This window comes from Miniopterus natalensis, chromosome 1 (assembly GCF_054644295.1).
Source record: "Miniopterus natalensis isolate mMinNat1 chromosome 1, mMinNat1.hap1, whole genome shotgun sequence".
Classification (NCBI taxonomy): Eukaryota; Metazoa; Chordata; class Mammalia; order Chiroptera; family Miniopteridae; genus Miniopterus; species Miniopterus natalensis.
The window spans coordinates 4,308,482-4,332,075 of record NC_142081.1 but is presented as its reverse complement, the minus strand read 5'-3'; the positions used below and the strand labels follow the sequence as shown (position 1 = coordinate 4,332,075).

Below are 23,594 nucleotides of genomic sequence, written 5' to 3'. Positions count from 1 at the left end.
GCTCATTGAACTGCCTTTCTGAATTTCTTGTATCTTGTTGAGTTTCTTCATTACTGCATCCTTGAATTCTCTGTCATTTACATCTCTGTCTTCCATGGCTTTAGATTGGCTTCTGGAGACTTGTCATTTCTGTACACTTAAGATAGCAGACTCTTGTTTAGATACTGTTTTGATCTTTATTCAGCAGCTTGATAGAGATCTTTCTTTTGTTTTCCAGTAGATGGTGCTGTAGAGTAAGTTTTGTTTTCTCTTACCAGCACTACATGTGCCTCCTGGGTTGACTTGGGGGTGTTGGTGTTATAGAAATTGACTCCTGGGTGACCAGATGGTGGGTGTCCCCCCTGCGCCCGGGTTGCCCTAATCTCAGGGTGCCACCACCGTGGTAGGTGTGGGGGAACCAGGTTCTCAAGCAGCAGCACTGACTCCTATACTAATGGCCCTATGGCCCCAGGCACCACTGTGCTATTAGGTGCACCTCCTTAACCATACCCACTGCTACTGGGTTCTGTAGCAGTGGGGGTGGAGGGAGAGGGAGGTGGCTTCACAGGTACTAGTGCTGCTTCGGCCCCTCTTACCTTCCACTGGGCCATAGTATGGGGGCCACACCCTGACTCCTCCACTGCTACTGCATTAGCTGGGGCCTTGGCAGCTGCCAAACTATATCTGCCGACACTGTCCCTGAAACTTCCTTCTGCCCCACATCCCCTGCATGTTCCAGTATGTCCAGCTTCAGATGTACTGATGCATGGATCTCTCGCCATGTGTGTTTGCTGAGCAGAGAACCTTTATTGGATTCCATATCTTTGACTTGTAAAGTTAAGGGGAGCTATAAAGGGTTCTTCCCACTCTGGCATGATGCTGATGTCAGCTGGAAGTGTAAGCTGATGATAGATCCTCTCCGAAAAATGGTTAGACAGACCATACCAAAACTCAGCACACACCTGTGCCCACTGAAAAATATGTATGAAAATACTCATAGTTTTATTCATAATAATAAACAGGTAGAAACTGCACAAATGTCTATGGACAGGAGAATGGATTAGTTATTTGTGGTATATCAAAAGATGGAATGAGCCCAGCCGGGCGTCCCTCAGAGGTTGAGCATCATTCTAGGATCCAGGAGATCGTGGTTCCATCCCCAGTTGGAGGCATGCAGGGGGCAATCAGTGACTACTCTCTCATCATTGATGTTTCTCTCTTTCTCTCCCTCTCACTTCCTGTCTCTGAAATCAATAAAGGTATATTTAAAAAATAAAAATAAAAAGATGGAATGAGCCCTGGCCGGTGTTGCTCAGTGGTTAAGGGCAATAAAAGGTCATGGGTTCGATTTCTGGCCAGGCACATACCCAAGTTGTGGGTTCAACTCCAGCCAGGGTGTGTGTGTGAGGCAATTGATCAATGTTACTCTCTCACATTGATGTTTCTCTCTCTCTCTCCCCCTCTCCTTTCCTCGCTCTAAAAAAAAAGAAAGGAAATACTACGTAGCAATCAAAAAATTAAATACTTGTAAATGTAATAACACGGATGAATCTCATAGACATTATGCTGAGTGAAAGAAACAAGAGTATATACGTAAGAATCCATGTCTATGTAGTTCAGGAATAGGTGAAAGTAACTGATGGTGATGATAGTTAGAAACATGGTCAGAAACATGAGCAGTGGGTACAGGGACATAGAATAATGGCTGTAGGCCTGCCATGCTGTCGGTGAGCCCTACTTGCTAAATAATTCTGATAAATGTTTGAAGGGGCGGAGTTTAGAGGTCAGTGAGGCTGATGTGGAATCCCTGCCTACTTGTAAGCACCTGAATGTCTCGATTCTGTCTGCTCTTCTCTGTGGCTTTCCCTGCTGGGCCTGGCCTTGAGCCTGGCAGTCAGGTGATATCTCTCAGTTGACCAATAATAAAGATATTAATAATGATCTACACTGGTGTGGCCCATTTTAACTTTTCCAAGTGATCCTTTCAACTACTAACCCATTTATTAATGTATTCCAAGTACTCAACACTATGCACAGGGTCCTGGGAGGCATAAGTAAGAATTTGAAAAGATTTACCCTTGGGATCTCTGTGTCTAGAAGTCTAGATAAGATAGGTGTCACAATGTGACCTTTGCAGTAACCCCATGAGGTCAGTAGAGCCAGGATTATTATCCCCGTTTTATTGTTGGAGAAACTGAGCCCCAGAGGTGCAGTGACCACCTTGGGTGACATGGCTTGGAGGCAGGGCCAGGACCGGAACCCAAGAAACACGACTCCCAGCTCAGGTCTCTCATCTGGAGGCTGTGACTACAAAGCATTATAGTTAAATGACATAACTGGTTTTTAAACCATCGCTGCTCTAAAGACCATGTGGAAAAACTACCTGGGCACATGCTCCCCTTGTGACCCCACCCATCTTCCTGTCCTCTGGTAGCCCCAGGGGACACGATATCCATGCCCCATAGCAGCTCCCTCCAGCTCACTTACCTTTTACTTATTTACACATGTCTCTCTCTCCAGGTTGTGATTAATTACTCACTTGTGAAAGGGCTGAAGTACAATCAGGCGACACCAACCTTCCACCAGTGGCGAGACGCCCGCCAGGTCTACGGCTTGAACTTCGCCAGTAAGGAGGAGGCGACCACATTCTCCAACGCCATGCTATTCGCTCTCAACATCATGAATTCCCAGGAAGGAGGTAAGCAGGGCTCTGCCCTGGCTGCACCGAGCTCCTCTCTGGTCCTCCTAAGCCCCCCACAGCTCTGGCTCCCCGACTGTGCTGAGCTGGCATTATAGGGGCTATCATAGGGACTCCTGCCTATCTAGGTTTAAAGGGAGATTAGCAGTTTGCAGGAGGAGGGAGTGGTGTTGACATCTCTTGCCATTGGTGAGGTACAGACCTGCTCTGATGTGTTCCTAGAGGATACGTCCAGGTCTGTGTCACATTGGTCACCTGCTCCTAGGTCCTAGATCACATATTCAGCAGAGGTGGGAGGGATCGAGCAGCCATGTATTCTTGAATTCAGTTACTTAAGCCTAACAAACTTTTACTAAGTATTGACCAAGTGTAAGAACCTGATAGGTAGAATATACAAGAAATGAATAGATGAGTAATAACCTGCCAGTTGCACTAATTACACTGTCCTGGGCTAAGTGCTCTGATAAGGTGTGAGCAGGGTCCTTGGGGAACACAGGAAGGGAGGCAAGTAACTGCCTATCTGGGCTGCCAGGGAGGCTTCGACGGGTGGTGACATTTGAAGGGGAAGGAGGTCACAAGGCAGAGGTCAGGGTGGGCCACGGGCAGAGGGAGCAGCACATAAAAGGCACCTGCGCATAGAAGTTCGGCGTGTGTGGGAAGAGGACACTGTGGTGCTCCTGAGGCCCAGGGTGCACTAGGGCAGGGGCTGGGAAGGAAGCCAGAAATTGGGGGGACTCATAGTGAAAGGCCCACAGACCTGGAAGACTTGGGTGCTCTTGGTACTTGGTGCAGACAGTGGGAAGGGAGAGGGTTGCTAGCAAAAGTTCATAAGCAGGGCCGTTAGAGCAGTGAGCAAAAGTACGTGTGGCTTTTTTTGGAAATTTGCAGCGTTAGCAGAGGGAGGGTGTGGGCTTTCCAGGGCGTGGGTGACTCAGTGGCCACGAGTACGGTCCTGCACTTGGCTAGGATCTTGGGGAGCCTGGTAGTTTAAAAACAGCCTGTGGACCACTGCTGGGCATGAGTCCTGGTTCTGCTGAGGGGCTCTGGGACAAGGGACGGCATTCCTCTCAGCTTCATTTCCTTATCTATGAAATGGGGGGTGGCATGGGGTTATTTTTATAAGCTAGAATGTAAAATATTTAGCTACCTGGTACATATCGACCCCCCATGTTAGTATTGTGGGTATTGTTTCTGTCACTGCTGTTGCTGGGGTAGGAAGTGGGGAGACGTGGTACTTAGAACCAGGGGGGAGGCAGCTTTTCAACATCTCTTGTCTTCATGTACTGCAGCTGTGTGATCCAGTTTAAACCCTACGGAAGGTTTTTAAGTAAATAAAGGGCTTGTTTTGAGTATGCTTCCCACAGGTCACACACAGAACAGGTGCTTACAGAGGGCTCTCCCTCCATGGACTGGCTCCAAGGTGTGTGGATTGTCTGCTGTGAACTTGGGGTGTGTGGTAGGAAAGCTGCTCACCCACAGCACGTGGAGTGACTAGCACAGGGCCTGAAACATTGTAGGCATATAAATATCCATTAAACTTTTTCAACCCAAGAGCCGTGAGCCTCGCCGTAAAGTGAGCTGGGTTTCCAGTTCCGACTTGACCTCCGTCACCTGCCCCGAGATGCAAGAGCTCAGTTTTGCTTCATCTGTACACCTGGGTGCGCTGAGGGCAAAACACAAGGAAAACGTTTTAATCAAATTGGACAACTAACTCTCAAAGCGACCACTTAAACGAAATAAAACGTCTAGTCACTTTATTAAACTCTCCAGTCACAGGGAAATGGTTAACACACCTCGTGTCCACTAGGAAACCTGTGACCCTTTAGAAAGAACTAACTTACCCGTGTCAGGACCTCGGATTTGGGGCCCAGACCTCCTCCACTGGTTGAAGGGATGTCTTGGGTGGGGTGGGGTGGGGTCACCAGCTGGTTTGGGGTGTGTGGTCAGTGTGAGTGGCCTAGTTGCACAATTGCGTCCTGAGTAGCGGGTGCCTGTCTGGGCCCATTGTCCGTGGCTGGTCTGCCTCTGCGGGTGGGCAGGCTCTGGTGGAGGGGCCCTGGGCCCACTGAGAGCTATGCTTTTCCTTCACCGGAGCAGAGCCTGTGGATGGTGGGTGCACAGGTCTGAGGTGGCAGCTGGGGGCTTCTACACATGTGCACCAGGACAACCACATGTTGAGTCTGTGGCACACGGTTTTGCAGGTGTTTGAACTTCACTGCGTGTGCACTCTATGCAGTTTCTTCCACTCAACACTGCATCTCTGTGGTTGGTTCCTGTCACTGCAGGTGCGACTCCCTGGTGCAGCTGTGCACGCTGATCCAGCCTCCCTGCTGTTGTGGTTCAGCCTTCAGTGCTGAACTGGCACAGGCAGCCTCTGCCCCACCAGCTGCTGCACACAGCCCTGCTGCCAACTCATTGTGACATTTTCTGTTAAGTCCCCCAGCAAGAAAGTGCCCCCTTCCCTCCTTTGGTGGAAGGCAGTCTGCTGTAGTGGGAAAAGCATTTGTTTGGGGGCAGCTGGATCTTATATTCAGCCTCTGCCACCTGTGGCCTTGGGCTCGTTAACCCCACTCCCTAGGGTTGTTGTGAAGGTTAGATTTGAAATGTTACAAAGCACTTGGCGAATAGTGCCCAGTGTGTCCTAAGGGCACAAATTACATTGGTTCTTCCCATTTTGGTCTTGTTAAATGTGGTTATCTTCTGTGAGCTTCCATGTTCTTATGTGAAGTATGGTCCTGAGTCCCTCTTACAAAGGTGTGGAGAAGGTTCCAGGGCTCTGGGGGCTTGAGCCTTCGGGTCATGGTCTTTTCTAAGCTCAGTGTCTCCATGGGCTGGGTCTTGCTCAGCATTCCCATGTCTTCATCCTCGTGTGGGGGCAGACACTACTGTGGCCACCTCCGGGTTTCTGAACCTGCCAGACATGAGACGCTGAGATACGAACCTGAAAGCAACTCAGACAGTCACAGGTGCGGAGACTTAGTGCTGAACAGCTTTCCCTCCCCCTTCTCTTACCTGAGCCTCCCCACAACCCTGGAGACAAGTCCCCAAGTAACACCACTAGGTTAGGAAGCCAGGACTCAGAGAGGGAAGTGACTTCCCTGCAATTCCACAGCCAGAGAATTAGTGGGAATTCAAGCCCAGAACTCACACAGGTAGTGCATCTGCCTGCTGAGGACAGGTGGAGGCTGTGATATGTGTCTATCGTTGTTCCTCTCTGCCTCTCAGCCTAGTGAAGCCACTGTCGGGCCAAGATTCCCAGCACAGTCTAGAGAGAGAGTGGGCACACAGGAATGTTTTGCTGCCTAACTTCCACATGGCAGAGACAGGCATTTGACCCTTAAGATCTGATTTTCTGATGTTGTCACTGTGACCATAGCTAGGAGCAGGTAAGACTGTGAAGAACCTGGAGCAGCAGATGCCCTGTACCCTGCACATGAAGGAGGCAGGCTCCCACGTCATCCGTGGTCATGGAGTGAGGCACCCTCTTTTGTTATTGAAAAACAAGAAACACAGACAGACAAACAGAAGTACTTCCACTCCTATAACCCAGAGATAGCTAGTAACACTTCATATCCTCCCAGACACATGTGTTATGTGAATGAAGAGCTGTTTCCCAGAAACAGGCTCTACATACGGTCTTCTAACCTGCTTTCCTCAGCACTAAGGTATGAATGTTTTTTTTGTGTCCAGGAAAGCAGGTCACCACACCATTTAAGTGGCCAGAGAATGGTGTTGACTGTTGTATAAAGAGATACTATAAGGTAACCAGTCTTCTGCTTTTAAACGTGTAGATTTTCACTGTTACATTCATGGAATAGAGGGCTCTCTTGTATGTTTATATGTGTATTTGAATGTACGCTTTATATTTTGTACGTTCATCTTTGCACACTTGTCCAGTTATCCTTGGGCATATTTCTGAGTCAAACAATGTATACATTTTAAGGTTATCATATACCTTGCCCAGATGCCTTCTGGAATGAGTGTACTGGCTTATGCTCTGCTGAGCCTTCCCCAGCACCAGGCGTGAGTACTCTAGTCAACCCTGGTAAACATAAGAGAAGGGAAAACACATCATTTTAATCTGCATTTTGGTGTACTAGTGTGGGTGAACATTTTGCAGACATTAATAGCAATCTCATTTTTCCCTTATTTTCAGCAGTAGTTTAAGTGCAGTAGAGCATGGAGGAATGCAGACTTCTCACACCTTTAGTGACACCTGTGTGATTTCCCACTCCAGAGTCTGTGCGTCTTCTGATGTCAAAGGATCTCCTATTTCCCTTGGCAAACGCATGGAGGCGGTCTGGCACCATGGGGTGTGTTTCAGGCTAAGTGACAGATACAGACACTCCTCCCTTCCTCTGAGCTGCTGTAAAGTGGTGTCTGTGTTGTCCACCTGTCCTCCAGGGCCCTGACCAGGTGGGGGTCCAGTCATAGCCCTTCCCATTTGCTCGGGTGAGCTGCATCTGCAGGTTGGGAAGAGGCCTCGGTGAGGGAGTTACCAGACCCGATGCTGGTGGGCACACGTGGCCTGGGGAAATCACTGCCACTGTCTGGGTCTCATTTTCTTCATCTGTAAGATGGGGTATTGTCTGCCTCAAAATGAGAGTATGAGGAGCTAACAGGTAAGGAAGGCTTCCGAGGCAGACAGCATAGCATAGGTATGAGGGGCAGTGGTGGCTTGGCCAAGTCCCAGCAACTGAGGTGCATGACTTCCCTGCCAGTGACTGAAATCTCCGGGGCAGTTCAGCCCTCCGGGTGTTCATTCAAGTCGGTGGGAAGAGCCCAGCCTGGAGGTCAGGAGTCGGGTTCTCGGCCCATTAGCCACTCCACACATGGCTTCAAGCACGTTTTACCTCCTGGTAGGCACTGGGGCTGCACTAGACAGGAAGTTCTTAGCAGGTACGGCATGGGGATGTCCACCAGGGACAGAGGGGTGCTGGATATTCTGAAGTGTGCTGGGCAATGTGCACCGTGAAGTCTTGTTTTGCATATCCCCCCAGCACATGGAGGAGAAAGACTTAATTACCTGAGCCAGAGCGGAACTCTGTTTTAAGAAAAGCATTTCCCTTGTTTTTTTAATATGTGCTAAATCTGGGAATGCAACTACCATGTACTTCAAAAGGAAATTGTTTTCTGCTTTGGAAGCGTTATTGCTCGTGAGGTTTGTCATCATCCACACAACTCCCTTTACCGAGTCTCTGCAGCCTTGGCGTCCTGCGAACAGGTGCGCCTGTGACATGTGCAGTGTTGCAGCTGTGGCGTCCTGCGAGCATGTGCGCCTGTGACAGGTGCAATGTTGCAGCCTCAGTGTCCCGTGAGCAGGTGCACCCTGTCTCCTGGTGCCTGAGCTGTGGCATGTGCACTGTAGGTTATTACAGAGTCGTCCTTATCTCACCTGCACAGTGCACGCAAGGCAATAGCTCTTCTAATTTATGTATGTAGGTTATATAACCCATGAATTTCACTTCCAGATAATGCAGGGAGCATTCCAAAATGTTTGTCATGCAAGGGGGTCATTGTGTCTGGAAGGATGGACTGGAGGTTCTGTGACAATCAGACTGGTCCCTTCTAGCGTCACATCTGTGATCTCATTTGAACATCATGTGACAGAGCCGGGTAGGTAGATACACCGTGTCTGCCTGTCTCACAGTCGGGAACACAGAGCCTGAGAGGGGTTCCGGCGTGGCCCCATCTGTAAGAGATGCTGGGGTAAGAACACCGTTCCTCCTCCATCCAGACTCAGAGAAGCAACATGATGCTAAGGGTGCCTCCCTCCTCCCAGGTTCCCTCTGCCCTCCTCACCTCACTTTTGAAACCAGAGTGTGGGTTTCCTGAGGTTGAGGGCTCAGTCTCACAGACTGCCCCTCCCCTCCACCCCGCTTACTTCAGATGCCAGTCACAGATCCAGGCTTCCCCTGTGCTTCTGACCACCACGCTGTAAACCGGAGGTTCCCGCGACCCCCTCCTGGGGTTCAGTTGATTTACTAGAGTGGTTCACAGAGCTCAGAAAGGCATTTTACTTACTAGATCACTGGTTTGTTGTAAAGGATATAACTCAAGATGCATGGGCAAGGTGTGGGGGAAAGACTTAAGCATTTGTACCTCTGGGTGCTCCACTCTCCACATGTGGGGAAATTCCTGCTCTACCACTTACAAGCATTGTGGCCCTGAGCAAGTCACTTTGTGTGTAAAGTGTGTGTAGGATCACATATTGATGGTTGGAGGGTTACCTGACAATACCTGTATGAAGCACCTTGTTGGTGTTCTATAAGTACAGCTGGTTTCCTTCAGCTGCCTTGCCCTGCCCAGCTTTGCTCCCAGATCCAGTAGTCTTCTCTGAAACTACTTGAGTTCTCTGAAAACTTCCTGCTCTGGTGGTAGAACCATCTCCATTGTTCCAGGAGGGCAGAGCTCCCACTACACCCCACGGAACGCTTTCCAGATCAGAAGATCCAGCAGACCCCAATCATCACTGTCATAGATACTCCCGGGAGGTGACTGGGAGTGACGGGAGCTGGCACATTTCAGGTTGTGACCAAGCCTGAGTGTGTTGGGGAGAGTGGAGAAAAGGCCCTAGAGCCCCTCCACAGCATACAATAGGCTGTCAGCTCAGAGCACTGGGGCCTGGGCCCATGGACACATCTCGTAGGCCCATGGTACCCAGGGCTGGAGGGCAGGAGGTGCTGGAGTACATGTCCCAGCGCCTGGACTTCTGAGCAGCACTGGCCGCTGGACAGTAGCACGAAGTTCACTCACAGGGTCGGAGTCAGAGCCACCTGGCTGTTGCAGATAGGCTGGCTGATCCTGGGCAGGACTCTCTCCAAGCCTCAGTTTCCTGTCTTTAAAATGACATCATGATGTTTATCTCAAATGATGCCATAGGTGTGCAGCAAACCATAGTGCTGATGGCAGGGCAGCCTCGGCCAGTTAATACCTCATGTATGCAAGCTCATTGCGGGACGTGGATTTCCTTCTGAGACCTTAGCCAGGCATGCACGCGATTAGTTGTGGGAGCCTCGGGGTGCTAAAGCTAGTGTGGGGGGCTGGGCAGGGCAGGAGCAGAAGCAGTACAAAGGCACCTTCATTTCCAGCTTTGGGGTGAATGCAGTGAATTTCAAACTGGTCATTTTGAGGAGTCCAAGGGTCCATGCCCTAGTGCAGCCAGAATTGTTTCACTTCATGTTACCCATTGGGCTCTGAGAAAAAAAACAGAAGGAACACTTGGTGGCTTAGCGGAGTCACTTGGGTGACTGAAAACACCCAGTGATGTGTTTATTTCCAGCAGCCTGGAGTTGAACAGTGCAGCGGTTCTCGCATGGTTTGCTTGTCATAATGTCATCAGTATGTTTCAAGATGTGACTGTCCTGGGTGGGGTGGAAGATGTTTTCCCACCTTTTCCAGTGTCCCCATAACCCACGCCCAGGCAGGACTCCTGCCCAGACACCTAGTTCCTCACCTTGGTCCCCTCAGAGGCTCAGAGTCATGCTGAGTTTGCTTCCTGTAAGCCTTTCTTGAAATTTGGCTGCCTTTTTCTCCTAAAGACAAAGGAGTCCTGGGCTGTCACCCTGACAGGGAGCAGGCCCAGCACCACTCCTCTGCTCCTGACTTCCCTCTAGTGGCCACTTCCTGAGAGCCAGGCGGGCTGGGGCTGGGGCTGGGGCTGGGGCTGGGGCTGGGGCTGGGGCTGGGGCTGGCGCAGCCCTGTGGGGTCCGGCAGGCCCTCATTCGCCTCTTGGCCAAGTCTCACGGGGCACAGGGCCACTTTGAAGAATGCCCCCCCCACCATCCCCTCTCAGGTCGCCCCACACCTTCATGCCCCCCCACTCCTGCTCTCAGAACTTGCTCCTAGGTGAAGCCTTTCCAGCTACATGACAGGAGCCCCTCCCTGCACCCCACGTGCTTTACCTGTGCTTCCATCATTATGATTCACACCACTGGGTGGTCCTTTTGTCCAGCATGTGAGTCCAGTCAGGCCTCAGGTCCTTCAGGAACCAGCACTTGGTCTAGCCTGTGGGCTTTTGCTGCACCCATGCCAGGCAGGTGAGCAAACCAAGACCCCAGGCTTGCCGGGTCTCAGGGCTCTGAGGCCAGGCCCAGCCCTGTACTGGGGCTACACCACCTCAATCCCATATACTCATTGGCTCCCCCCGAAGGGTTGGAGCAGGACCCTAACTGATCATCCTCTTTTCCCCCCTTCACACTGCCTTCTCTGCTCGCACTTCTGATGTGACCTTTGTAAAGAACCAAGGTAGTTCCCATCAGGCCCTTCATGGCCTGGCTCCGGCCTCACATCAGTCCTCCCCCTGCCCTGTGCCAAACCACACAGGCAGGCCAAGATCCCCATCCTGGGTGCTGTGCTCCCCGCTCCGGGTACCCTTCCTGCCTGCCCTCACTCCCAACACTGGCGTCCAGTGGGTTGGGACTCGTGGTTTGCTTTTTAGACTGTGAACCCCTCGAGGGCAGGCGCCCTGAAGAAAGGCTGTCACATCCTGGGTGTTTGGTGAGGGGGGCTCGCTGTTTGTTCCCGTGTCCATTTCATGTGTTCGCACGCCTGGAGCTTCCTTTCGTCACCCCATCCTCTGCAGACCAAGGCGACAGTCCTGAAGCAGCACCAGTCGCAAGCCTGTGAACCTGGGCATGAGGTGAGGGGTGCTATCTGTGATTGAGGGACATGGCAAATGGAATTGTCTCACACAGAAATCGCACCCGTCACCTTGGCCCAACTGGCATCGCACCACCCCTGACAAAGGAGCACGCCCGCCCCAGCCAGCAGCCTTGTGTTCGCGGACCTGCAGCTGCAGCTGGCTCTGAGGTACGTGCATCAGACATGGACTCAGACCTCAGTTCAGGTACAGCTTGGTCAAGGGTTTGCCCTCAGACAAGTCACTGCCTTCCTGAGACTCCATTTCCCCATTTGTGCAATGGGTTAGTCATACCTACCTCACAGGGTTGTTGTGAGGATGGCAGGAGATGGTGTTTGTGATAGTTCTTTGTCACCTGTAAATTACTGTAGCTATTTGAAGTTACTCCTTGTATTAGTATTTGAAAGTTAACCATATCAGCTCCTGAGGTGGTGCCAGCAGCCCATGGTTTGGGATACAGGATGGCGGGCTGCGGGGCCTGAGATGGTGAGGGAAGCGGGGCCTGTCCCAGGCCTGCAGGACTGAGGGCAGGCGGGGAGGACCGATCGTAAGGAGGATTCCGGTGGTACAAGCAGATCTTGGTGGCTTGGAAAGGTCCCAGGAGAGGCTCTGTCTGACCCTTGGGGGTCTCCCTCTGCACATTGATGGACTCTGCGTCCCTCCTGGAGACCCCTAACTTCTGAGCATCCTGCTGCCGTGTTACCTTCCTGGAAAGAATACCAGCTGCTTGCACTTCCGTCCTGGAGAAGGCCCCTCTACCGGCCGTGATTGGCAGGATTGGCTCCCTGGCACTAAGTGGAAGGTGTCTCCGGGGCTTCCAGTTTTCTGTAGAGCGGCCTGGACACCACGCCCAGTCAGGGCCCGAGATACGAATGGTCCCTGAGGGAACGCGCCTCACCCGGCCAGCCTACTGCGCGACGGGCTGGGCATGATGAGCAGCTGTGGGCAGTACAGGTGACTGACAGGATGACACAGACTCCGGGGGCAGGTGCCAGGGTGCTCCCGGCTGTAAGCATAGCTCTGTGAAGACTTGAGCAAGCATTTCACCACCCGAGCGAGCCTTAGTCTCCTCATCTTTAAACTGGACTTACTAAGCACCCACAAAGGTGTGAGGCTGAGGTGCTGGAATAGATGGGACGGCTTTCTAAGCGGTCAGCACCATAAGAAGTCAGGCTGTTGCTGGAGCACCCAGTCCCGAGACAGTGTCCCAGGACCTCACCCTTCCACAGGGCCAGAGTCACAGCTGGTGAGGGAAGAGGCAGTGACACCCAGGGCTAGTTCCCTGCTCCTTGAAAAGAGGAGCGGGTCTGCTCCGGCTGGGGGCTCCATTGGTTGGAGCAGCGTCACATCCACATCCTCACCAAGGCCTGGGGGACCTACCTGGCCCTGACTGCTTCCTGACTCATGTCCTCCCCACTCTGCCTCACCCACTTCCAGCCACACCAGCCATGCAGGCCCCTGGCTCGGGGCCTGCACACCCAGTGTCCCTTCTGACTAGGATGCTCTTTCCTCTGCTCACTTGTCACCTAATCGGAGAGGTCAGACCCGCATACCTGCCACTCCAGGTCTCTTCCCCACATGTATTCTTCCTCATCTCCTCCAGAACCTGAGTCCAGGGAGCAGTGTCCACAGCAGTGTCCCTATGCCTCTCTCGGTGGTCCCTGTGTGATGGGTGAATGAGCACCTTGACTGAGCGTCTGCTTGGGGCTGGGCACCAGCCCACAGGGACATGGTTCCTGCATTCACAGAGCACAGTCAGGCGAGGAAGAGACTTGAAGGACAGTGTGACAGGCGCTGTGACGAGGGAGGACAGGGCCTGTGGGGGCCTAGGAGGAGCCTGGCAGCAGGGCTGTCAGGAAAGCCTCTGGGCCGGGCATGCCCAAGCTGGGTTACAGGATGGGGAGAAATTTGGTAGTTGGAGAAGACAGAGGAGGAGTCCACGGGGCAGCCGCACACAGAGGCACAGAGGCTGTCTGAGCCTGTCACCATTCACAGGGCACTGCCCATCCTGGGTGGCATAGAGGATGGGTGAAGTTTCAGCAGCAGGCAGGAATAGGTATTGAAGTGCAGCCTTGAGTGTAATATTCTAGGGCCTGGACTTTCCCCCTGGACCTGTGAGGAAGGAGCCCGCAAGGCCTCAGGCCTCCATAGCCTGGTGTCCCTGCCCCAGAACTGTGGCTCCTGCCAGGGCTTAGAGCATGGGTCCTCCCTGCCACTTTTCGACGCCCTTCCTCCCCACCCAGCCATGTCCTACAGCCACGACTTCTTCCTAAACAGAGTCAGCAATGGCCTGCACTGTGCGTGGGTGGCACCCTTGCCTGCTCCCACTTCAGAGAAACACCATGCCCTGTTTGGGTGGCAGAAAGATATCATTGGAAGAGTTCCTGCAGACCTGGCTTTACTGCCGGTCAGACGGGTGATTCATGCCTCTGAGACTCCGTCTTCTGATCCATTTTGTGGAGCGATACAGCCTGTCAGATTGGTTTGAGAATTGGACATGGTGCCATGAAGCCTGCATATAGGGAAATTCTTTTTTGTTCACTGTCACAGTAGACAAGCAGTAGACAAACACCTTCCCAGCTAGTAAAAGGCAGGGCTTGGAGGGGGCACTGTCCCTGAGCACATCGCAGAGGGGCTCCAGGAGGCCCCTGAGCAGGCAGAGGTGGAACATGCCGCATCACAGGCGGGGAGCACCAGAGGAAGTCAGGGAAGGAACAGACGTGTCAGGAAAAGGCAGGCAGCCCACTGGAGAGCAGCCGCAGTTGAGTATGCTCACCTAGGGCTCTGCCCAGAGTGTGTCGAGTGGCCTGCCTGTACCCTGTTTGCTGTGTGTGGGACCTAAAGTGACCCCGGTCTCCAGAGCCCTTGAAGTCTTGTGAAAACTCATGCAGATTTTATTCCCTGCCCTATGAATATTTCCGTTCTGACTTATCTGCCATTCAGTAGAACTCTCCCCCTAGAGAGATGGTCAGTGCTCTCCCTGTTTCTCCACATACCCCCAGAGCATGCCACGCTGTTGGGGTGCCCACCCCGAGGTGGAAGGGCCGTTCTAGCTCAGAAGCAGAGGGCAGGAGTAGACTGGCCTCTGCATCAGAGGCAGTAGTGGCCAGCATACTTTACAGGGCGTCTCAGATCTGGCCTGGGAATAACTTCCCTGCATTGCTTCCCTCCATCTGAGTAAAAAATTGGAAATAAGTACTTGTTAAAGAAACAAATACGTTTCATTAACAAATTCATAGGCTTGTGGTGTGAAAAAGGGTCTTAGGGGTCGTATCAGCCGAGACTCTCATCTTAGAGATGGAGAAACTGGCTTGGAACGTCGGGCTCCAGCAGAACCGGGGTTCAGATCCTCTAGCTGCCTGATCTCCATAGCACTCATTCCTCCTGACTCCTTTTTGCAAACACCGATGTTGAAATGTCCTTACTATCCTCCTGCGGTGTCCAGCAGCTAGAGTTGGGGCAGCTCACTAGGTCTGAGCCCTGGTAGGGTGGGCGCTACCCACCTGGGAGGGCAGGAAAGTCTGTGATCTCATCCAGCACGGCTCCCCTGGTCAGAAGTGATGGAGAATTAACACGGGGATCTGCTGAGCCCCCATCCTAGGCTTGGTTACAACTTCACCTTCAGTTTCCCCAGTGGCCTTTTCCTAACATACACCTGTACTGCTCTTGGAAGCAGAAGTGGTCCGTTGATGCCGGGCAGGTCTTGAGTTGGATTTCTGACCACCGGATACTGCTCCTGAGGCCTCTCCTTTGGGCAGTTTTCACAACAGAGCCCATTGTAGAGGTGGCCTCTGAAGAGTCAGAGGAAGCTAATGTTGACAGCGTGGGATTGATTGGAGGCTGCAGGGGCTGGTTCTGGTTCCAACAGTCACTAATTTGATGCAGGCAAGTTTTTCATCTCTCAGGGCATCCGTGGCCCGGTGGATAATGATAACACCACTCCTGGCCCCTTCATGGGATGTGTGATGAGAATTTAGTAGATAGTATTTACTTTAAAGTGCTGATCACTTAGAACTACCTAACGGGGAGAGAGACAGGCGTCGTTGAGTTGCGCTGTGTCTATTCTGGGCTAATCACTGTGTCATCGACCCACATGCCAAGACAGGTGGTGCTTTTGTTAATTTTCAGACAGGAAAACAGAGTTAAAGAGGTTCAGCAACGTGCCCAAGGTCAAAGAGTAACTGACAGAGCCAGGACTCAGTGTAGCTCTAAGTGGCTTCAAGTCCACGTGCTCAGAACAGCTGCTCAGAACAGCGCCTGAAGCCTGGTGAGCAGTCAGTAAATGGTGAGCGCTGCTGCTGCCAGTACCTGATGCTTCCTCCCCGGCGCAGCCCTGCGGGGAAAGTGACCAGCTGCCCAGGGCGCAAAACCTACTAGAGTCAATGTGCTGATTGTCTGGGAAAGGATTTGGACAGGCAGGACCTGTGTGAGCCCCGAGTCAGGGAGAGGAAGTGCCAGCCTCAGATGCCCTTCCCAGGCAGCAAGTAGGGAGTCTCCAAATTCCTTTGAAGTCCGGTCTTGTACCTTACACATTTCTGCATATTTTGCACTTTTGCATTTTAGTCCAGGGAGGTGAAGAGGGAACAGTTGGTATCCACAAGAGATGACTGTAAGGGAGACTAGCCCAAGCAGGTTACTAGTAGGGACAGAGGGGCTGGGGGCTGGGTCAGGCAAGTCAGCATGTAGGGGGCCTCAGGTCCTAAAGTAAGGGTTTCCGGGGGAACCACTAGCTTCCTGGCTGGGGAGCAGCATGGAGGCACTGTGCTTTCTGGTGTTCCGTGTGAGAGCATGGGCTCAGAGTCACAAGACTGAGGCAGAGACCAGCTGCGTGCTGTTGGAAGGCCTCCCAGTAAGAGAGCATGGGTCAGGGATCTAGGCAGAACAGAGAAGGTGACCTGACAGCTTGTGGGAGAAACAGCATCTCCTGGGGACAGGTAGAGGGCGGAGAGCAGGAGAAACCACAGCAGGACTACAAAGCAGCCATTGCTTTTGTGAAAAGGTACTGACTTGGGTTTCTGACAGAGCTGGGGGTGATGCCGAGTTTGGGCGTGTCCCACAGCTTTTCTCTGTGCACTTTGTGCCAGGCCCTGAGCAGGGTGCTGGGGTCCAGAGGAGGGTCAGGCGTGGACTTCGCCCTCAAGGCCCACAGTTCAGGGGAGTAAACAGCAGCTCCAGTGTGGGCAGTGAGCACAATCCTTGGGACACGAAGGAGCAGGATGCTGCGGCAGAACAGGTGGACAGGAGAGGACAGAGAGTGCTCCATGGGGCAGAGGTCCAGCCTGGGCCCTAAGTAACTCCTGTGGGTCCTGCAGGTTTGCCTGTTAAGGCCGTGCAACTGAGCTTCCCGCAGAAGGAATGACCACTGTGCCGGCCTCTGCATCCACAGGTGTGGTGACAGTAAGCTTGCTGGCAAGTTGAAGGGTCCATTTCCTGCCGGCCTTGGAGCTGGTCAGGCTGGTAAAAAAAAAAACTAGCAAGAGCAGGGTAAGAGAGCAGCATGATGCTGAGGAAAGGAACACCAAGGAACAGCACAGGGATGCCTGGGCGGAACGGGTGGCCAAGATGAACAGTGCCCAGGGTTCTTTCTTTGGCAGGTCACCTGTTCCCTTCTGGCTCTGCACCCACCCTGTCTCAGCCCATCGCCCACAGGGGACAGGAGGAGAGCAGTGGCAGTAGGTATCCTCTGGCAGACCCTCCCTGGGCCCCCAGTGCTCTCTGGAGTCAGGTAGGCAAGAGGGTTCTGATAGGTTAGCTGGGAAGCCGCATTAAACATTGAAGCGTGAAGCCCATCTGACGGGCGCCCGCGGATCGGTTTCCCACTGCAGGAGCCAGGCAGCTGAGGAAGGAGAGGTAAGTGGCAGGATGCGAGGAGCGCGCCTCCCGGACTGCGCCCAGGGGCCTGCCCGTAATGGTCAGCAGGGAGTGGACCTTCCACTGCTTCTGCTTCTGCCACTGCGACTGCACCGTGCTTTGCAGAGTGAACTGTAGGTGACGGGCTCTCCCTCTCCTTCCTGCTCCCCAGGACCTCATTCCGCCCCAGCTGCTGGGGGTGGGGGGGTGGGATGGGTGGTGCGCTCTAGCTCTTGAGGCCAAGCACCTGCCGTTGACCTGTCAGAGGGCTTGGATGCTGTTTGCACTGAGGCCTCACAGGAGGGGTGGGCAGAAGCAGCAGCAGGCAGACTGGGCATCGGGACATGTGGGCTCCTGGAGACGCATGTGGCCTTGGGCAAGTTACTCATCCTTCCTAAGCCTCAGTTTCCCCACCTGTAAAATAGGTCTTATGGGCCCTGCCTTGGATAGTTGAGCAGATTAATCACAAAAACTGATGCACAGGAGCATTGTCACACACGTGACAGATTTTTATTGCACTTGATTCTGTTTCAGATTGTTTTCAAGGTTTGTTGGGTGTCCTGAAGTGACCTTATTAGGAAAGAGAAACTATTTTACTAGGAAACCAACTGGCCTGAGGACCACAGCCTCAGGGGGACCAAGTGGGCTGGCTGGCTGTGTCCTGGCCTAAAAGCTAGGAGACCTGGGTTCTAGCTGCTCACCCACTGTTTAGGATGTGGTCCTCCCTTTATCTGGGCCTCAGGACCCCTCTGGACAAGGAGGAACCTGGGAGGGGTGCTGCTCACTAGCACTCGGGGGGCACAACTGGCCTCCTGCCATCATTGTCACGTGGAAAGGCCTTCTCTCTAGCGCACCATGTGGGTGCTGGGGCAGGGCCGCAGGCACTTTTGACTGTGGCCTTGGGCTTTAGCGCCACTGAACTACAGCCTCTGCCTCTGCACACTGACCTCCCAGGCCTGCAGGTCATGCAGACACTGGCCTCTTAGATGCAGCTGTAGCCATCTGTCACCATGGGGTTGCACTGAAACTGTTGGGCCCAGGGGACGATCTCCTACAGGGCTGCAGTGGGTGACACATCAGCTGGCTCTGCTGGTCCAGATTAATCAGAATGCTCCACACATCGGCCACTGGGAGCCTATGCTCAGTAGTAAGGACCGGCAAGGGGGCACTAGGCAACACCCAGGGTGACTTTCAGCAAGCAGCGAAACCGGCACTCAGCGTGGAGATGGTCGGGTTTGCCTGCTGCTGACCTGAGCTCAGGAGCAGGAGCAGCTGCTGGGCACAGCATGCTGGGGTAGACAGAGCCCTGGGCTGGGTGACATTTATCCTGGGCACTGGTCCGAGCTCTGCCACCAATTCCTGTGTGGCCTTGGCGAGGTGACTCTGAAGTCATAGGCCAGATCACAGGCTCCATTCCCACACTGACACTTACCTGCTTGGCAGCAGGAACCTTAAGACGAGAGAGGAAAGGCATGCTAAGGAATTGGCCTGGGAAGTCTACCGGCTGCCGTGCCCCCCCCCCCCCCCCCCCCCAATGTCAAGTGTTTCTCTCAGTCCAAAATGGAGGGACCTTCTGGAGAAAGGAGAGGAGCCAGCCAGGGAGATGGCAGGAGGGGGTTGCTCAGAGGGGCTTGGAACTGTGCCCAGCCCAGACCAGGTGGCTGTCGTGTGCTGGCCAGGAAGTCCATCAAGCCTCACTGAGCAGGTGCTGGATCCTTTGTCTGGGGAACTCCTGGGAGCTCAGGTTCCATCTTTTCAGGAGGCCCAGGGGATGCCTTTCCTGTAGAGGCTAACTCGAAACCTAGCTGTCCCTCTGTCCCTCTGTCCCAGAGGAGCGGGGCGGGTGTCCCCGAGCCTCATCAATGTTAATGAGTAGGCGGAAGGATGGTCTGTCTCAGGAGAAGGTGTCAGCAATGGCTTGGCTCATCTGCCCACCACAGGCTGTACCTGCACCAGCCAGACTCACAGGGATGGAGTCCCAGAGGGCCTGTCCTCTTGGTGGGGACTCTGCCATTTGTGTCTTTATTATAAGGTAATGAATGCATCCTTCATTTGCCTAATTTGGAACCTGAAAGAGGAGAATGATCCCACAATCCAGAGGTGGCGCTGTTACATTCTGGTGTGTTTCCTTCTTTGTCCCTTCAGACTGTAGGGATTTGGAACTCAGTGGCCTTGGTTCCATCCTCTCACTTTACAGGAAACTGAGGCCCAGAGGGGCTCCCCACTGCACTTGACTGTAGCAGAACTTCAGCAAAACGGGGTCTCCTGGCTCCCAGCCCACTCTATGGGAATTTGTATGAACTGGAGCAGTCCAGAAGAGGCCAGCCAGAAACGGGGAGGGACTGGGAACAGCAGTGAGGGGCAGTGGGAAGACCAGGGCTGTCTTCCTTGGTGAGGACTGGAGGGGCAGGAGCACGGTCCTCACCGTCCACAGCCACCAGACACCACCACTTGAAAGACTGACCACCTGTTGGGTCCTGACAGGGACCATGGGAACAGTGCTGGTGAGTTGGGTTTCAGCGCACGGGGGGGAAGACACTGACAGCTAGAACCGCCCTACATAGGACACCTCCATGGTCAAGCCTCATCACACATGTCTGCCCTCGGCACAAACGCCAGACCTGTGCAGCCCCGAGAGCCTGGGCTGCAGACCTTTTCCCGCAGGGGCACTTGTCTGCACACACCTTGTCCAAGCACTCCATGGGTGGAGAGCACCGGGGTAGGGACAGGCAGGGTGGCAGCAGTCAGGCAGACCACAGTCTCACTTTGCAGAGGTTAGGTGCTGAGAGGCTGCCGGTGGGCCGGGCTTCTGCAAATAAAGGAGCACCAGGCCCATCCAGAGCGGATCCTGCATACCAGGGCACCCACCTCCCTGCTTCTCCTCCCCCCCCCCCCCCCCGGTGGTTCTTGTGCTTAGCTCTTCCTGATCCCCATGTAGGACTCTCTGTTCCTTCTCTCCCATCTCTTCTACCCCCCTCTTCCTTCCTCTGGAGGTAAAGTCCAACATGTGCTCCACGTGCCCTGAAGTCAGCAGAGGGCATTCCCTTCAGAGCCTCTGTTCTGGGATGGACGCTGGTTCCACTGGCTACTTACGTTCCCCAAGAGCTTTCTTATGGATCAAATAGAGATGAGTGTGAGGATTGAATGAGTGCTTCTCTGTAAACTGCTCAGTAAACCTGAGTTCCATCTTCCCTGTCCCTTCCGTGCCACCACGTTGGTGGCCTGCTGTGTCCCACCTGCTGTCTCGAGGCTTATGGGGCACAGTCCCTGGCCCAGGCACAGACTATTTCCAGCTATGAGGTGAGAGCTGTAAGAATGTGTCACCTGCTCTGGTCTCAACAGTTGGTTGGAGATCTTCAGACCATTTGTCCTGGGCCGTCATTTATTTCAGAGGCAAGAACGATGTGGACCGGAGGGAATCTGAAGAACAAAACAGTTATGTCCCTGGGGCAGAAAAGACTGCTAGGCTTGCCTGGGTCCTTTCACTCCTCCCGAGTATGTAGAGGTGCGCAGCAGATGTCCTGGGAATGGACCAGCACTGGCAAAGTCCCTGTGAGGAGGGCTCCCTGCATGGCCAAGTGTGACCTGGGCCCATTCGGGTGCAAGGGTACAGTAGGTTCATGATTAGCTAGAAGTGTTTGACTCAGTGGTCAACCAAAGAATTTGCTTTAAAAAGAAATTACATTTTTTCAGGGCTTTATGGTTTACCAAGTGCTTTTTTCATTGTGTACTTCTCACAGCAGCTTGGTGAGGTGCCATGATTAGTATCACTATCACTATTAGTATCAGGAATCCCCTTTCACAGACGAGCAACAGCTGGATTTGCCGAGGAGGGCACAGCTAACAGCTGGGGGGCAGTGTCTCCCCCCACCCAGCCCTCTCGCTCCCGCTGCCTGCCCAGGTCAGTACCTGTGGGAACAAGCAGTTAGTGTGATCTTTAAACGAGTGTCCACCATACAGTCACCACACAAAGGGGGCACGGCACGAGCACAGGAGGTAACTCCAAAAGCCCGCACACAGCCATGCGCAGAGCCGGGCCTTGTCTTCTGCCAGAAGCCACATGGAACCAGAATGTCTTGTGAGGGTGCCTGGCTCAGCAGCCCCCTCTCCTAGGCTGGCCCTTGGGCTCCTGGCATAGGCAGAACTAGGTAGCCAGGGAACTAACTCTCCCTAAGTCAGCCGCCTCTGAACAAGCATAAATTTGGGCCATCCCTTCTAAGCCTTGGATTTCTGCTGCTCGTTTCTTAGGTTTTCTTTTCATCCGAACCAGTTCGGGCCCATTCCTTCACCTGTGCTTTGTCCTGCCAGGCCTGGTGACCACGAGTCCCTCTGACTTTCCCAGCTCAGCTCAGTAAAGTTCAACAAGTGTTTGACATGAGCCTGGCCTTCCACTCCATGAGTTTGAGGTGTGGTCTCCGCCCCCAGGAGGCTCACACTCTCGTAGCGAAGATGTGCCCTCGGGTCACTGTGACATGGTTAGAGAGCCGCGTGGTGAGGAGCATGAGAATATGGAGTTGGCCTTGAGACGTGGCAGGTGGAGAAGGCACAGGGTGGAGCAGTCCACAGCGACAAGGCTGGGAGGCAGGCATGCGCCTGTGCGGAGGTGGGTCCCAGAGGAGTGGCTACGGGGTGGCTGGAGTCTTGGTCGGTGGAGCTTAGACCAAACCCCGTAAAGGTCAGGCCTGTGTTTCCTGAGCTCATAGGCTGCGCGCTCAGTGTGGAAGGCAGACGGGAGAAGGGAGGACATGGGCTTCCGAAGTCTCAGTCAGGAGGGAGGTGCTGAGGCAGCCATGTGGGGACAGAGAGGCCCGTGGATGCTGTCAGGGTCTGACACAGCAGCAGTAAGACTTGGTGACCAACGAGATGTGGGGGTGGAAGAGAAGGAGCTGGGTCCCCGCCCACTCCCTCGCCTGGGTCCTGGAAGTGAGACAGGGCTGGATATGACTTCGTGACACAGGAGAACTGAGTGGCCTCCACTCTAGCTTCTGATGCTCCACTAGGGAATCATTACAAGTGACTCGACACTGGGAGAGCCACCCAGCACCCCGCCCTGAGGTTCTCTCACTGAGGAAGCACCTACAAGTGACTGCACCAGGGCTTTCCCAAGGGAGCCTGAACAGTTTTTGGGGAGTGACCCTCCTTCCTGTCTCTCCGCCCTGCCTCTGCCAGGGGCAGCCAGGCCAGTGAGGGGATAGGCCAGGAGACCTGGGAGTCTCACGTCCGCTGCAGATACTGTGGGCCACTGGACAGACCCCTCCCCAGGCGCGAGCTCCCACCTCTAAAACAAAGGGAGGAACTGTCCTTATGTTAAGGACCCTTGGAGCTCAAAACAGACCAACATTTCTCAGTTTAAGAAGAATGGATGGCAGGCCTATGCAACCAAGTGTCTCTTCTCTCTGTACTATCTTAAGATTCCAGCTGTCTAATTTTAAACATGTCTCAAGTGCAGGGGTCAGAGCCCCTAGGAACAGCGAGGGCCCCTGTCACATCCCCCCTCCCTCTGGAGGACCAGGCTGGGGAAGGAGATGGGAGGAATCCAGCTCAACAGGCAGAGTGAGGGACCCCAGGACAGGACCAGTACAGACCACTGTGTGGGCAGCTGGCTGCCATCTGGGTTCCTGACAGATGGTAAGCAGTTCCTGTGACCAGGCCAGTGCCCCAGACGAAGAGACCTTAGAGCAGCTAGTATTGCCCAGGCATTGTAAAACCTCAGTCCTAGGGTGGGGCGTGATCAGGGTAAGGGTGGGCTCCAGTCCTCAGACCAGGTGCTAGACACGGTCTCAGGACAGGGCTCAGCCTCCAGAGGAAGGCAGACTCTGTGGGCTCAGCAGCAGGTGCCAGGGCTGGGACACCTCCTTCCCTCCTGACTCTGCCAGGATGAGTGGGTGGGTCAGAGTTGGGGCCCCTGTCCACCGTGTGGACATCAGGCAGAGGCTGCACTCCATCTGAGGCTGTGGCCCTGTGCTCATGGCTCTGGCAGTGGCCAGCCTGCACCCTCTCCTTGCTTTCTCCTCCAAGCTGGTCTCTGTGCGACCCCTCAGTGTGATCAACTTTAAGAAAGAAAGTTGTGTTTCGCTCGTTTGAGTCTGGCTCTGCCATCTGCCATCTGTGAGACCCTGAGCGAGTCACTTCCCCTTTCAGGACTGTTCCTCGCCTGTTACAAGTCCTCCTGGCGCTGTCTCCTAGGGCTGTGAGAATTAGAACCAGTAAGTTAAGACGAGTGCCTTGATGCCACTGAAAAGCAGTGTCCTCGTGTTCTCGCTCCAGTTTCCTGAGAACCGGAAGGCGCCCTGAGGCTTGGGCCTGGCCCAGTGAGCGAGGGAAGAGCTTTTCCCTCTGGATCTTTCTAACTGGGAATGTTTCTTTTCTTTGTTAAACTTTTAAAATTTTCTAATATACCTATTAGACTGAACACATATTACATG

At 53.6% G+C, this 23,594-nt stretch overlaps 1 protein-coding gene across 3 annotated transcripts in view; it reads left to right on the top strand.

Annotated features, from left to right (window-relative positions):
* The window catches only part of EVL (Enah/Vasp-like), a 98,737-nt gene that overhangs the window by 56,571 nt on the left and 18,572 nt on the right, over positions 1-23,594 (top strand). For all 3 annotated transcript variants that reach the window (XM_087818269.1, XM_087818262.1, XM_087818273.1), the window contains exon 3: positions 2,500-2,677. In XM_087818269.1, coding sequence (XP_087674395.1) covers positions 2,500-2,677 — 178 coding nt within the window. The remainder of the gene's footprint in view (positions 1-2,499; positions 2,678-23,594) is intronic.